A 16,917-nucleotide genomic window follows, 5' to 3' on the forward strand; every position below is an offset into this window, starting at 1 on the left:
TTATGCATGTAATGCTTTTATTAAAGAGGTGTATTTTTATGGTGAAAATGTTCTACCCCAAGCTTGAAACTCAGAAGCTGCATATATATGCGAGTTAGGCTCTACACCTGTTGTAAAGCAGATGAATGTGCTTTAGTTGTGATACAACTCTTATAAAAAACATATAGGCCTATGGTCTAGGCTACATGAGGTGTATGACTATGATTTTAAAAAGTCACAAAAGTATGTGCTGTTTGCATTAAACTGGACATCATTCACAAGTGATAATATATAATTCACAAGTGATAGGCTAACATTGTCACCCATCAGATTATTCCTGATTTAATCTTGTCTTTACATATACTAAATAATATGTGTGACATTTGGTTTGATTTAGAATGGAGCATTATTATGCACCTGTCTCGAAATAGGGGCAGCGGAAAAAAACACATTTCATCTATGCAGTTATTTAGCGAATCGAGGACACTTTTCCTGTGGTTCATTTTCATGCCAGCCAGGTAGGCTATACGCCTGTTTTAAAGAGAAGCAATGTGCTTAATATTAGGAAAGTTGAGATATAAATATAGTAGGCCTGGCCTATAGAAAGTTGATGGGATTATACGATTTTTAATAGAGGCCATCACTGTTTTCTCACGCAATTGCATAGCCTATAGCAAAGTTGTGCAACATGAGCTCATGGGCTCTCATGAAGTGTTTGATTAGATTTTTGATTACGTTTGTATTGATGTTAGAGTGATTAGAGGAACACCGTGACTGTTACCGTGACTAAACGGTCACGTGGAATTTGACTGTCTTCATGACTCGTGACCGCCGGTATGGCGGTATTACGGTCACCCGAACAGCCCTAGTCATAACCATAGCCTGGTCTTGCACTAACTCCTATCTCATCTACCCTAAGGCTCTCGTGCCCTTTGACCCGTTTCCTGTTTGGGTTGCAGGGTTTCTAAATGTGCTGATGAACTGCCAGTGGCAGAGCCTGTGGTGTCAGGTTGAGGGCGGGGTCCTGAAGATGTACCGAGACAGGGGCTGTGAAAAGAGCCCCCAGTATATGGTGCCATTGAGAGGCTGCCAGGTTCGACCAGACCCCGACATGCCTCAGGCCTACCGCATCACTGTGGTCCAACACGGAGACCAGGTGGCAGTACTGGAGGTAAGAGCTCTGGGGTGAAGTTCCCCTTAGGTACATATCTAGGATCAGCTTCCCCTCCCCCAATCTTAATTATTGGGGGGAATGCAAAACTGACCCAAGATCAGCATCTAGGGGGAACTTCACCCTTCTCCCTGGTAAAAAATATGTTGAAAAGGTTGGATATTCATCCAGGGCTTTTGGTGTTGTAAAGGGGGCCAGATCATTTTGAGTCACTTAACGTCATTGTGGTTCAATTTGATCATTCTGGACAGTCATTTCACACTCTTACATTTTTTTTAAAGAGAAACTTGTTATGTACATGATCACTACCAAACGCAACCCAGCTATTTCCTATTTCCTTATATAAAATAATTCAAAACCCCCAAAATTAGCTGTGCAGGATAAAATAGGTCCAAATTATTCCTGGAACAGTGCATGGAGTGTTGTTGAACCTCTCCTTCTTCTCTCTCGGTCTTCCTCGTTCTCTTTATCACTCTATCACCAACCCTCCCTTGCTCTGTTCATCCATGTCTCTGTTCCAGGCCGGCTGTGCAGATGAGAAAGAACAGTGGGTGCAGCTCCTGCAGGATGGGAGTGTAAGTCACGGTCAGGCTGACTCTCTGTACCACCATGACATCATCTCAAAGCCTGCTGGAACACTGAGGTAATACATTTTCACAGTGGTCACTAGATCCTTTACTATGTCTTGATTTATAGAGGTCTTCTCGGGTCCAAAAAGTTGGCCTGGACCCGAACGGATACAATGTTTTTTTTTAAAGGGTGACCCAGACCTGAATGGACTGAGAATAATCCGACCTGAACACGGATGGACCCGACAATAACCAGACCTAGACCTGACCCATACCCTTATGGGTCCGGGTCTAGACCAGACCCGATTGTACCCGAGTGAACAAAAAATAAAGTTTATCAACCAAGTTGCTCTTCTGGTTAACAAATAGGTCTTTATATATTGGCTAGGCCTTCTATAAGTCAATAAATTCCCCTTAGTACCGTAAAATAAATATGCTGCATGCTATGCAGACCGTGGTCGGGTCCATTCAGGTCCACTCGGGTCTATCAGCCGTAGTTGCATAGACCCGATGACAATCAATCAGGATCCAACACGGACCCGAGGGAAAAGTTCAAATTTTGGACCCGGATCAGGTCTCTGGTATTTCTTGTTCAGTTGACCTCTAGTGTGATGATCTACAATGAAAATCTACAGAACAGGGTCAATATCCACAAAGTGTGTCTGAGTAGGATTGCTGATCTAAAATCAGATTTGCTAGATTTAATATACAAATCCTAGATCAGAACGCCTACTCTAAGACAAGTTGTGAACACAGGCCCTGAACTATGTTTATAAATGCATGCTTGATTAACATTTTTTTTCTTATTATCAGTGGTTTAAAGGAACTAAGGTTCCCAACCTCAAACATGTACATCGACGACCCCTTTCACCAGCTCTGTGGAAGTGGCAAATCGCAACCCATCTACTCCAACACAGCCATGCTGGAGCACATGGTACGTCCATTCTGGGGGGGAGAAACAGGAGCTGTAAATTAGTTGTATAGGGAGATATTATAGAGGGATATTCCGATTTCACTCCTTTGCTACTATTTTCTTGGGTTCTGTGAGACAAAGACTGGGATTCAAACCAATGCACATGGACTTCTAAAGGCAACTCATGTTTGAGCTGACATCCATGTCATGTACGGTGAATACAATCTCCAGGAATGTCTGTAAAATTGCCTTTAAAAGTCTCTCTTTGCGCAGGTAGTTAATATGAGTTGGTTTGAATCACTGCCTAAAACACTGTACAGCGTTGTGTGTCCAGGGTTCCGAGAGACTATGACTTCAGAGACTTTGACTTCAGGCTTGAATAAGGGCACAGTCAGGTGATAGTCAGAGGCGTACATACATTTATTTAATTAACAGTAAAAAACTGTAAACAGAAAACAGTACAAAGAAGTCAGTGTGATATTTCAATAGATTTCCTTTGTTTTGCTCTCATCAGTTCCAGAATTCCCAAAATGTTGCCAGGGGAGAGTTGGTGTCATCCAAGGATTCAGTCAACTACAGCAACACTGAAATCTTTAACAACCACAGTGAGTCGTATTCAACTTTGAAGTAAAACAATTCCTTTACATTTAGCTTGAATTAGAAAAATGTCTACATAATTGTATGTTATAACAGATTCTCTGCACAGAATTTTCCATCATCATCATCATCCCATAGTTTATGTTGAAGTTGCATTCTGTTGCGTCAATGTAAAACACTACAGACACAAAGGCATAGTGCTTTATAGTGGTGGAAACCCGTTTACGCTGGTCTCTACCCCACTGTTTTTGAGGAGATTAGATAAAATATAAACGTCTGGGACTACTTCATATAATGCCCCCAAGCTTTGGGTTATTTAAGCGCTAAGGGCTGAAGATAGAGTCTGATCCCAGACCTGTTTGTGCTATCATGCCAAACATGAAAATGAGTGACGGTAGCACAAACACATCTGGGACCATGCTACTGAACACAGCTAAAAATTGTGTGCAGGCCATGAGGGCATGTAAGGCCACGGTTCCTCCAGGTCTTTACTCACCATTAAGCAGTGAGCTATGATTCCTTCTCAAAATTGTGGAGGGATGTCAATGTTCTAGGTGAATGGAATAATGCGTAGTCAGGCGCAGGACACAGGTATGAGTAAAAGACACAATATTTACTCAAATTCAACAATAATCCAACAAGAATAAACATAAACAATCCAGATCACGTACACAGAACCACTTGACAAAAACAATCACACACAAAACAACAGGGGAAGCCATAAATAAGGAACACCTGGAATGGAAACCAGGTGAGTATAATGAAGACAAAACCAAATGAAAATTAAACATGGATCGGTGGTGACTAGAAAGCCGGTGAGGTGGAAGTCCTGACAAGGGAAATGCGCCTATGTGCTCTGATTTTGGAAAGCACTGGTTATCTGTCGTTTCTGGTGTTTGTATTTTTTTCTCTGCCTTTTTGCAGAATGTTTTCCTGTCAACAAAACTCATTTGAGTCTTTAGAATAGAGTTAAATTCCATCTTTAAATGTCAATTTGGTGCTATTGCTATTACAATATTACTTAGTGTTAATTTATTTTGTACAAGTATTTCATGTAAGTATTTACTGCACATTTGTGACAGTTACGGCTCTTTAACAGGTAGAAAATTGTGTGAGGTGGAGCTGGGGGTTCAGGAACTGGACTTGACCGGGAAGAGGTGGTTGCATCTAAGAGCTGGATCAAAGATTAACCTCATCACTGCACAGAAGACAACCAAACGCACCTCTTTCAGGCAGTCTCTGGCCTTCTGTACAGAGCGGGCACAGGTAAGGCCATTATACGCTGCCACCCACAACCCTGTTATGCCACCCATAGAATTCTCATCCCTGAAAATATCCAGGGCCCGTATACATAAAGTGTTTCAGAGCAGAAGTGCTGATCTAGGATCCGGTCCCCCATGTCCATATAATCATATTCATAATGCTCTAAAATGCAACACTGATCTTAAAGCAGCACTCCTTCCCTGAGAAGCCTTATAAATATGGGTTCAGATAGCCTACAGTGATGTTTTGTGGCACAATACTGTCACTTGGTGTTTTGAATACTCAACACAACCTGAACCTGAACACCTCAACATACTGAAAAAACTAATGGATTCATAGTGTGACATGGGTTGACCAAACAGAATTGGTCAAATTCCTAAGGTGACTCAATAAATCAGGGACAAAACATCATGGGCCGACCAAAGTTGCTTGGCACATTGTAAACTCTCCTTACCAGTACGTCACTGTATTGGAGTTTGTGTTTTATCTACTCTTGGCAGGGTCACTGTGACATTGTGGTAAAGTTGGAGCGCCTTTAAAAAAAACATGAGCTGGCGCACACCCAGAAAAAAATATTTTATGTGGAGGTGCTGACTAAAGAGAGTCGCACACTCCATATTTAAACTCCCAGTAATTTATTGGGTAAATCAATTGGAGCTCCTGACAGCATGGGTCTACTCTAAGGTCTGTGCTCATTTTAATGGCCTTGTCTCCACAGGGTGGGTTATTCAATCCGCTACTGCGACGAACAACCTCCGCTAAAAACTCACTGAAAAGAGCCCCTTCCACCCTATTTATTGAGCATGGCAAGGTGTTTCAGAGAAATAAGGTAAGTTTTGACCTAAATATGGTCTGATAATCTGATGAGTAATATATTCTGAACATCACTCTGCCCCATTGAGACAACCATATGAAGACAATTAAATTGAGGAATGTAAGTCAAATTGCTAAATATAATTGTTACATTTAAAGTACCGTGTGTTCTTTTTGTTTGTATTTTTTAGGAGTGGGAGACAAAGGCCTTTACTTGATACTGGTCATTCTGGTAACAATTACCTTGTACTGTACACATTCCCTGACTTATATGAAGAGTTTAATTTGCAAATGTTGTACTGTATATCCATTTTCAGAAATGTTGGTAAATTAGCTTTTATTGTTTAAAGAAATTATGAAAGCGACTGGTTTGTTTTTTCACTATCTAATCATGGCATTGGGTAACAGAAATGGATTTGTTTCAAATCTATCACTTCATGGTTTCATTTCAGAGAGACAAATAATCATATTATTTTGCTAAATGTTATATATCCACCTTACTCTCAGAGAAATAAGTAGTATTGCTAGGTGACGGGATCCCAATCCAAGATGGCAGCATGTCAAGTAATTTGTCTGTGACTAATAGTTTTTAACCTACTCATTTATGGTGGAGCAAATCTACACTTTCCTTGTTGTGTAGTGCAAATGATTAGTTTTGCTGGTGTAAAGATCAGTTCTCCCTCAACTCGGATATTTTTTTATTGCTATTGGCACTTCCCTACTCAAAGTTTACCAAAGTAAACCTCTCTCTGCCTGGCCTGGGTTCTATCCTCTGCTTTCCCACAGCGGAGTGTCTCGTCCAAGCTGATTCTATTTGCTCTCCACCTGGCTGTCAGCGGCAGCTCAACAATCCCCAACCCATTCTCTCAATCGACCCCCACACCCAATCTACTCACACGAGCACACACTCACATACAGACTCATATATATATATATATATATATATATATATATATACACACACAGTCCCTTTCTCCCCTTACCTTTCCTTGGTCTCTATTTCCTAAATTTCTCAGAAAAAAATACCATTTTTGTGGTATTGCTTTGTGCACTGACTTACTGAACTCTGGAGGAAACGAACATTGTCGCTGGGTGAGTACATCTGATAATGTGCTCTCCCGTCCATTAGACATTTTGTCTGCGGGAACTCGCTCTTTTTTACTCGGTCCACTCATCCAAGTGCCGATGCATTTGTGGTATGATGTGAACAGTACGAATTTGTGTCACTACCAAAGTCTAATGGTTTAAAATTGCTGTTTTGTATTGTCTAGAATTCACTTGTAGTAGGTATCTTAAAAAAGAGAAGCCGTGAAAGGTTATTAAACAGAGGTGCCTATATTCTTCTTTGTTGATATCAGGTAACGTGCAACCTAACCCTGGCCCTGATATGCAATGTCTCCAAATGCCCTCTGATTTTATGTTTCGATCTGGTTTTGGTATTTTTCATTTAAATGTACGTAGCCTGTTGTCTAAAATTGATGGGGATAGGATTTGGGCTAAATCAACTGATGCTGATGTAATAGTGTTTTCTGGAACCTGGTTCAGCAAGTCTGTTCCTGATAGGGATATTTGTATAAATGGTTACAATGTATATCACACTGATCGAGTTAAGGTGGGGTGTGGCTATATATGTAAATGAGTGTGGCAAAGTCTGAAACTATTTGTAAACAGTTGGAATTTCTTGCTTTGAATATTGAGTTTTCAAAGGGTCTCTCTATAACTGTGATTGGCTGTTATAGACCCCCCTCTGCTCTCTATAACTGTGATTGGCTGTTATAGACCCCCCTCTGCTCTCTGTGATGCATTTTCCTCTCTGATTAACCTTATGTCTAAACTTATTTACAGTTAAATGATCTTGATTGGTGATCTCAACTGGTGTTGGTTAAAGCCGGTGTCTGTTTTTAAAATGTATTGTAATTCTATGAATCTTACCCAGTCGAAATCTCAAATGTCCACAGAAATCTACCCTGATTGATTTGATATTGACAAATGTTCCACATAAATATTCTGTGGTTGGTGTTTTCTGTAATGATTTAAGTTACCATTGTGCTGTTGTTGCTGTTAGAAATACTAAGGTTCATAAGACAAACCCATGCTTTATTTGTAAGATCAATTTTAAGAGATTTAATGAGCAGGATTTCTTTCATGATTTGTCTGATTTTGACTGGAGCTTATTCCTGATGTGAAACCTGCCTGAATATTCTTTCATTATGTTTTTTTCCAAATAGTAAACAAGTATGCCCCATTCCGCAGGTTCAGAGTTAAAGGCCAAAAGAATCCATGGTTTTCTTCTGAGCTGTCTTGTATTATTCACAAACATAATCTAGCCTGGTCTTAAAGCAAGGAAATCATGTTCTGATGCTGATTGGCCTCTTTTTAGGCAGCTATGAAACAAGTGTTCTTCTCTTCTCAGGAAGGCCAAGTCTGAATATTTTATGTCTGTTACCACTGATAACCTGAATGACTGTCACGCCCTGACCTTAGAGATCCTTTTTATGTCTCTGTTTTGGTTTGGTCAGGGCGTGAGTTGGGGTGGGCATTCTGTTTTATGTTTTCTATTTATTTGTGTTTGGCCGGGTATGGTTCTCAATCAGGGACAGCTGTCTATCGTTGTCTCTGATTGGGAACCATACTTAGGTACCCTTTTCCCACCTGTGTGTGTGTGGGAGGTTGACTCTGTTTAGAGCACTTTGCTTGTGAGCTTCACGGTTTGTTTTTGTAGTGTTTGTTTTGTTTGGCGTCATTTTGCTTAAAATAAAGAAAATGTACGTTCACCGAGCTGCACCTTGGTCCTCATCCTTTAACAGCCGTGACAATGACCCTAGAAAGTTTTGGAAGGCTATTAGGTGTATGTCTGGTAATGTTAATAAATTACTGTCATGTGTATTGAAGAACTCTGTTGCTGTATTTGACAAAACTGAAATGCTGAATAATTTCAATGAGCACTTTGTGTAATCTGGTAGGCTGTTTGATTCAGTATCCTCTTTCTCTACACAAACCTATGTGGATGAAACGGTGAGAGCTGGTCAAACCTTTAGCTTTTTGCTATTCTCAGTGCAGTAGGTACATAAAGACCTCAAATCCTGACATCAGAGAAAGCCTGCAGGTCCTGATCTTCTTGATCCCTGCTTTTTAAAACTGGCAGCTGATTTCTGAACCACTTACATACAGTGCCTTGCGAAAGTATTCGGCCCCCTTGAACTTTGCAACCTTTTGCCACATTTCAGGCTTCAAACATAAAGATATAAAACTGTATTTTTTTGTGAAGAATCAATAAGTGGAACACAATAATGAAGTGGAACGACATTTATTGGATATTTCTATTTTTTTTAACAAATCAAAAACTGAAAAATTGGGCGTGCAAAATTATTAAATTTAACCCTGGAATATAATGAAATTCCAAAGAACTGGAAATCAGAATTTGTCCTACCACTTTTAAAAGGGGGAGATCCAACTCTTATATAATTATAGGCCCATCTCAAAGCTGTCACCCCTGGCGAAAATACTTGAAAACCTTGTTAGTGAACAGCTAAACTAGCTTTTATATACTAACTCTATTTTATCAATTTATCAATGCACAATTACAGCAGCCATGAAGGTTTTAAATGATATCTGTAACGGTTTTCTTGAGTCGAAGGAGAGGCGGACCAAAACGCAGCGTGGTGATTTCATGTTTGTTTTTAATAAGAAAAACTATACATGAACAAACTACAAAACAATGAAATGTGAAAAACCAAAACAGCCCTATCTGGTGCAATCACAGAGACAGGAACAATCACCCACAAAACCCAACACCAAACAGGCTACCTAAATATGGTTCCCAATCAGAGACAATGACTAACACCTGCCTCTGATTGAGAACCATATCAGGCCAAACACAGAAACAGACAAACTAGACACACAACATAGAATGCCCACTCAGATCACACCCTGACCAAACAAAACATAGAAACATACAAAGCAAACTATGGTCAGGGTGTGACAATATCACTGAAGCCCTTGACAAAAAACAGCACTGTGTCTAACTTTTTATTGATCTCTCTAAGGCTTTTGATACAGTTGATCATGCTATACTAAGGCAGAGATTGTCGAACGTAGGTCTTTCGGAGCATGCAGTTGCATGGTTTGCTAACTATTTGTCTGATAGAACTCAGTGCACTCAAGTTGATGGGCTTATTTCTGTTAACTTGTGTCTGTAATGGTTTGCCCCAGGGCTCTGTACTTTTATTCACTTTTTATATAAATCATTTAGACAAAATACTTCTGGCCATTTTGAGCCTGTAATCGAATGCACAAATGCTGAAGCTCCAGATACTCAACTAGTCTAAAGAAGACCAGTTTTATTGCTTCTTTAATCAGGACAACAGTTTTCAGCTGTGCTAAACATAATTGCAAAATGGTATTCTAATGATCAATTAGCCTTTTAAAATAAACTTGGATTAACTAACCCAATGTGCCATTGGAACACAGGAGTGATGGTTGCTGATAATGGACCTCTGAACGCCTATGTAGATATTCCATTAAAAATGAGGAGTTTCCAGTCAATGACAACATTAACAATGCCTACGCTGTATTTATGATAAATTTGATGTTATTTTAATGGACAAAAAATTTGCTTTTCTTTCAAAAACAAGGACATTTCTAAGTGACCCCACATTTTTGAATGGTAGTGTATATTGGAAATTTAATTGATGACAACCTATCTTTTAAATTGTATATTAAACAACTTCCAAAATTGAAGCTGAAGTTGGGATATTATTTTAGTTGGGATATTATTTTAAGGCCTGTTTTTTCTTTTGAAACCAGGAGGAGGCTAGTAATCAGCTATATTTAGGCCTGTACTAGACTATGGTAATATTTTATATGGGAATGCTTCTGCTCAGTGTTTGAGATCAGTTGGCCCTCTTTATCACGGAGCATTGAGATTTATTTTAACCTGCAAAACCCTTACTTGCACTTTTATGTTCCAAGGTTGTCTGGCCTTCTCTAGTTAATTGTAGGCTCAGTCACTGGTATACTTTTATTTACAAAGCCATTTTTGGGGTTACTACCATTTTATGAGGGCATTTTTATTGATCAGAAATGGGATGGGTACTCTCTTTGTTCGCAGGACTAGCTGTTCCAAATGTCTGAACTGAATTTGGTAAAAGGGCTTTTATGTACTCTGCGCCATCGACTTGGAATGCCTTACAAAATCCTTTTAAACTGGAAGAACTTGTCCCGATTGGTGTTTTAAATCATAGATAAATAAGGTTGATTGAGGTTGTTTCCTTGACCTATCAATGTTTTTAATTTGCTGTTTTATGATTTTGTTAGACTCTTGTGAATTCTATGTTTTTTTTACTAGATTACTTTCAGTTTTTCATGTTGTCTGTCAGAATTTGTGTAATGACTTGGTGCTGCCTATCTTGGCCAGGACGCTCTTGAAAAAGAGATTTCAAATCTCAATGAGCCCTTCCTGGTTAAATAAAGGTTAAATAAAAAATCAAATGAAAATATTATTTTTTGTTTACAAATAATAATTCAATACAGTAATATGTGATCTGTGTGTAAATCACTTACATTTGAGTCATTTAGCAGATGTTCTTATCCAGAGTGACTTACAGTAAGTACATCCAAATTAAGATACAGTAGCTAGGTGAGACAACCACATATCACAGAGAAATATGCAGGATATGAATGTTCCATTCCAGCTAAATCATGGATATATAGCTTCTTACAAAAAATACAACTAATTCTAAAATCTATGAACAAATAATCTGAGAACAGTAATATTTTACACACAGATGAAGGTGTAAGGAATAAGGAATCATTTCTGATTAAAAAAAACACAAATGTGAAAAATGTGTGGATATAGCATTTTGGAAATAAACTCTTCATACAGTATATTGCACTGAACATATTATTTATGTGCATGTAGATCATATACCAGGTTTAGTCTTTTATCATTTTTTTTGGTGGGGGGGGGTACTTTTTAATTGAATACATTGCTTGTTTGGGGTCTTTCCCTCTGTTCCTCTTTTCTACCAAGCATGTTTGTCATCAGAAATGTCATCTCTCCTGATGATAATAAAATAACATTATATCTGCCAAATCCCAAATGGAACCATATTCCCTATTTAGTGCACTACTTTTAAACCATGGCCCTTAGAGCTCTAGTAAAAAGTGGTACACTATATAAATGGAATAGGGTGCCATTTGGGACAAGCGCTAAGATAAACAGGTTTGTTTATCCATTTAAGAGATGAAGTGTTTTTACCAATACACTTTGCTGTTTTACATTTCTGAAATATTTTGCGATACAGTGACATTTATTTTAATGTTGTCATGTTTCTTTAGAGAAGTTGTGTATTAAATGTTTGGTTGGCCTACAATTAGCTGTAAACTGATAACTGTGGTAATAAAACACAAATTAAAACATTTGTATGTGTTCGATAAAGTATTGCTGTGGTAATGTTTTCATTTTGGACAAATTTAGGATAGATATACATTATGGAAGTGTAGTTTGTTATTTATCTCAAAGTGTTGACAGATGGATAAACACACAATAATACTTTGAATCAAATTAGCAGTTTGCTGTCAGATGAGATTGTGTATAAACCATATGTCAACACTGTACATTATGCTTCTGCTTAACAATGTGTTGGACATGAAAAAGGCCAGGTAAAAGAAAGTGTGGATTATCTGGAAAGTCTGGAAAAGAATTCAGAGGCTGTACGGAGTCAAAGCCGATTCAAAAGTCAAACGGGCACGAGATGACACACATGAGCAAGATGAGATATCATTGTGCGAGTAAAACACGAGTCGAGAGAGAAGAAATGTGGTCGAGTCAGCACAGGGCAGGTCCCACGAGAGCAGGACAGCATGGTGAGTGCAAATGAAACTTGAGAACTTGCTGGTGTGACTTTGAGCGAGCAGAACTGCATTCCCGCAAGCAGTAAATACATTTGAGAGTAGAGATTTTTGTTCCCCTGAAGATATACTTATTACATGACAAGGCAAACATTTCTGCACTCACAAATATGCCATGTCCCCACACAGATGTCTCCTCTCCCTCTTCAAGTAGGTTACCTTGGCTCTCCTCTATGCACAGCATTCTGGAGACTTCTTGCAGGTAACCATGGCATCCACCAATCAACCTCCATCCTTGAAAATATGAAGGGTGGTATTTAGTGATGTGTTGTGTTGGATTTGTCTCAAACATAACGCTTATTCAGTTAACACGTGTACAACATTAATATATTCTCCCTATAATTGTTAGCTGGGTATCCATAATTGGCTCTTTTGATAAAGCCACAGCAGTCTTAAAATTAAAGATGTTAAAACAGTTCAACTCCAATTGAACCCCTGACTTCTTATTTTTTGTTTTCAGGAGACAGGTCAGTGTGTGTAGAGAGAACACGTTTGTCCAGGTGGAGTCAGGTTTGGCTGGAAGTGATGTCCTTGTCCCGTCGTGCTCTATCAACTCCTCTGGCGGGATTGCCAGTTGTGCGGTGTTTCCTCTGACTCATCGGTGCGGCTGGCTTCTGGGTTAAGCGGGCAGAGCAGAGCGATACTAATTTAATCACCTGTATAGTTCTGCCCTCTCTATAGATTATGCTGATGCAGCACTGTAAGATCTTCACTGGTTCTGAGGCAGGTGTTGTGGCCGCAAACATCCTCGGAACACATCCGGTACTACTGCTGTCTTGAGAACAGCCAGGGTGGTCAAGATATCTACCGCAACTTCATCTTTAGTGTGTCAGCAACTGCTGCACCTGGGAGCTAAAGGTATGACACAGCACTATCAAAAGTAATGTACGGTTAAATATACTTGTATGGTCACTACTGTTTTTCTTAAAGTGGCATTTAGCAGTTGAAACAATAAGAATGTGTTCTACCCGCCCCTGTTTTGGTAAAAAGCTGAGGGATGGCGCTGGAGAAATGTAATCACACTACAATTGACAATGGTAGTTCCTAATCAGACAATCACTATAAAACAAATCTGTTTTCCTCAGATTAATGTTTGGTGAATGAATGGATTTTTTTTGTCCTCAGTCCTCTTTTGAATGCTATGTGTGATTCAATCCTAAACGACCATCAGCTTGATCACCGCAACAGATTGTCCGGTCTGCTGAAAGGGTCATTGGCTGCCACCTGCCCTCCATCAAGGTCATGCATGACACCAAGGCTAGGAAGCATGCAGGAAAGATCATCGCTGACCCCTTCTACCCCCTCTTGAACAACTTCTTCCCCCGCAACGTGGCCATCACCAACCGGCCACCTGGTCGACGATGATCCTCTCATCCATGGTGTCATGATGTGGCCCTTTCTGGGTGTAGATTGTGGCTTCCCCCTCTCTCACTCTCTGCTATACCCAGATTATGTTATCTCAGTTCGTAAATTCCTGGCCGAGACTCTCTTCCCCTGTTCATACAGAGAGAGAGACCACAGAGAGAACAAGAGATTTCACTTGGCAAAACTCCCAAATCGCCAAAATAGGAGTTTTAAACAATATGTCCACCTACAATAGTGTGGGAATGGTCCGTTAACACTTAATTTGGGCTGAGATCCCACTAACGGGATCGATATGACAACAGCCAGTGAAAGTTCAGGGCGCCAAATTCAAACAACAGAAATCTCATAATTAAAATTCCTCAAACATACAAGTATTTCACACCATTTTAAAGATACACTTCTTGTTAATCCCACCACAGAGTCCGATTTCAAATAGGATTTACGGCGAAAGCACCACAAACGATTATGTTAGGTCAGAGCCAAGTCACAGAAAAACGCAGCCATTTTTTCCAGCCAAAGAGAGGTTACTACATGTGTGTTAGAACTGTTTATGTGTCAAAACTGTTTACCAGTTGTATGGTAAGATAATGTTGGTAGTCTGTTTCCATATCTGCCTGGGTTTCTGCCAACCCAATTTGTCATTAAAGAGAAGTTGGCTTATATTACAGACAATCACTGATAACCATCTGTTTGCTGAAATTAGCCTGAATGTTCTCTTTATTTCTCCTTTTACTGTAGGACAAGGAGGTCAGGCTCTCTCCTGCCTCTTCTTATTTGCATAGTTTAATGGCATCTTTACATTTTTGTTGTAAAGTAATGGACAGAGAACTTTCACATACAATGAGAATGATAGTAATGATGATGAGATAGATAATAGCTACAAGTTTGACTCTTGAGCTGTGTCTAAACCTTATTAGCTGTTAATAACCTCTTACAGCTACCCCCCTACTTTTTTCAATTTTTCTCACTGAAGACATACCCAAATCTAACTGCCTGTAGCTCAGGCCCAGAACCAAGGATATGCATATTATTGGTTTCATTTGAAAGAAAACACTCTGACGTTTGTGTAAATGTGAATTGAATGTAGTAGAATACATCACGATAGATCTGGTTTAGATAATACAATGAAAAAAACATACTTTTTTTTATTGTTTGTATCATCATCTTTAAAATGAACAAGACAAAACAAACATTCAGATAGCATGATGGGGACAATTTCAGTGAAAAACATAAGAGGGCAACAGTACTTGTGCAAGGTTTCAGAATGATGACTTCCAAAATGAGTGTGCTATTTATCATGAAGTCCCCCAGGTGTCCCACACAAGTAGCCCAAATGTACCCAAGTGGCCAAATTGGTGAAGTTATACATTTTGAATGGAATAACTATATACAAAATACCAAAATGGTATTCTAACACACCTCCACCCCCAAAAATGGAGAAAAACATGAAAAAAATATATATACATTTCCAAAATAACACTTTCAATATTTGGAAGACCCTCAGTCCTCCACACAATATTGTGCTACTGATGCCAGGTGCCATAGCAGTCTCTTTCTGCTGTAAAGCAGAGGGTCGCCAAGCATGTGGTGCAGGTGATGGGGGACTTCATTTTGCAAAGAACACAGTGACGCCTCCATGCTGTGCCCTTTTGGCCCTGAGGCACATCCATGCCTGCAGAAATACATTTGGGCAGATATACACCACTTGTGGCAGGAGCAGAAGGGACAGAGATAGAGGCGCCAGAACGTGGTGCAGTGGTGCTGTAGCCAGCAAGCTCCTTGATGAGCAGCTCTCTGAAGGCTAGCTGTTCTTAGCCATTTCCTTGTGTAGGATGAATGCATTCACCACAGCAATGTCAATGAAATGATAGAAGAAGGTCTTGTACCATTTCATCGTCTTATGGAGAACATTGTAATAGCCTATCAGCGCATCTAACAGGTCCACACCTCCCATGCTCTTGTTGTAAGTCCTTCATTGCAGTTGGAATGGGGAATTGTTTTGCGGTCCATGCTCCAGTAGCGCTGAGACAACAGGTGATGGGGGACAACATTGAACATAACATTGAAAGTCAATATATATAAAAATATTTAAATAAATAAAAAGAGTTCTTAACATGGAAGCTGGATGAACCAGCTTCAGTGGGGGATGGACACCTTGGCACTGGGGGCTCCCATTCGGAGTCAGTGTCACTGTGAAAGAAAATGTTCAGATAGAATAGTTTCACATATGAGCCCTGTATCAATAGGTATAATAAACATATATACAGTGCCTTGCGAAAGTATTCGGCCCCTTTGAACTTTGCGACCTTTTGCCACATTTCAGGCTTCAAACATAAAGATATAAAACTGTATTTTTTTGTGAAGAATCAACAACAAGTGGGACACAATCATGAAGTGGAACGACATTTATTGGATATTTCAAACTTTTTTAACAAATCAAAAACTGAAAAATTGGGCGTGCAAAATTATTCAGCCCCCTTAAGTTAATACTTTGTAGCGCCACCTTTTGCTGCGATTACAGCTGTAAGTCGCTTGGGGTATGTCTCTATCAGTTTTGCACATCGAGAGACTGAAATGTTTTCCCATTCCTCCTTGCAAAACAGCTTGAGCTCAGTGAGGTTGGATGGAGAGCATTTGCTCTCTGGGTTCTGTGCACAGAGAGGTTAAAGAGCTCAGCCATAAGCTCCTTGTCAGTAACAACCACATCATCACAGCCTAGTGGTTAGAGCGTTGGACTAGTAACCGGAAGGTTGCGAGTTCAAACCCCCGAGCTGACAAAGTACAAATCTGTCGTTCTGCCCCTGAACAGGCAGTTAACCCACTGTTCCTAGGCTGTCATTGAAAATAGGAATGTGTTCTTAACTGACTTGCCTGGTTAAATAAAGGTAAATAAAATAATCAACATTATGGGACATTGGCAGCTGTGAGAAGGAGGGTTTATTCTCTAGGTCTTTCATCGTTATCCAGAACTTCTTGGGGTTAGACCTACAGAGAGAGAACTGCTCCTTAAAGTAACTCACTTTTGCCTTCCGGATAGCCTGGGTGAACTTATTTCTCATTTGCCTGAATGAGAGCCAGTCAGCCTGAGTATGCATGTGCCAAGCTTTTTGCCAAATTGAATTTGTGAGGTGGATTAACCAGGGGCTGAACCAGTTTTTCATTTTCATTTTCTTTAAGGGGGCGTGTTTGTTAGCAAAATACCACTGAACATATGAAAAAAGAAGGTCCAAGCGTCTTCGACAGAGGGGATCAAGCTGATTCTAGACCAATTTAGAGGCCAGGTCATGCAGGAAGGCTTGCTCATTAAAGTTTTTTAGCAAGAACATGTCATTAAG

At 39.7% G+C, this 16,917-nt stretch overlaps 1 protein-coding gene across 2 annotated transcripts in view; it reads left to right on the forward strand.

Annotated features, from left to right (window-relative positions):
* The window catches only part of LOC109872283 (actin filament-associated protein 1-like 2), a 59,952-nt gene extending 51,458 nt beyond the window's left edge, over positions 1 to 8,494 (forward strand). Inside the window, exons 10-16 of one of the 2 annotated variants that reach the window (XM_020463465.2) lie at positions 939 to 1,150; positions 1,672 to 1,793; positions 2,533 to 2,653; positions 3,147 to 3,237; positions 4,329 to 4,495; positions 5,211 to 5,321; positions 5,497 to 8,494. In XM_020463465.2, coding sequence (XP_020319054.2) covers positions 939 to 1,150; positions 1,672 to 1,793; positions 2,533 to 2,653; positions 3,147 to 3,237; positions 4,329 to 4,495; positions 5,211 to 5,321; positions 5,497 to 5,523 — 851 coding nt within the window. In that variant the 3' untranslated portion in view covers positions 5,524 to 8,494. The remainder of the gene's footprint in view (positions 1 to 938; positions 1,151 to 1,671; positions 1,794 to 2,532; positions 2,654 to 3,146; positions 3,238 to 4,328; positions 4,496 to 5,210; positions 5,322 to 5,496) is intronic. The other variant, XM_031807372.1, reaches the window with a different exon arrangement.
* The last annotated feature ends 8,423 nt before the right edge of the window (positions 8,495 to 16,917 follow it).

This window comes from Oncorhynchus kisutch, linkage group LG27 (genome assembly GCF_002021735.2).
Source record: "Oncorhynchus kisutch isolate 150728-3 linkage group LG27, Okis_V2, whole genome shotgun sequence".
NCBI lineage: Eukaryota > Metazoa > Chordata > Actinopteri > Salmoniformes > Salmonidae > Oncorhynchus > Oncorhynchus kisutch.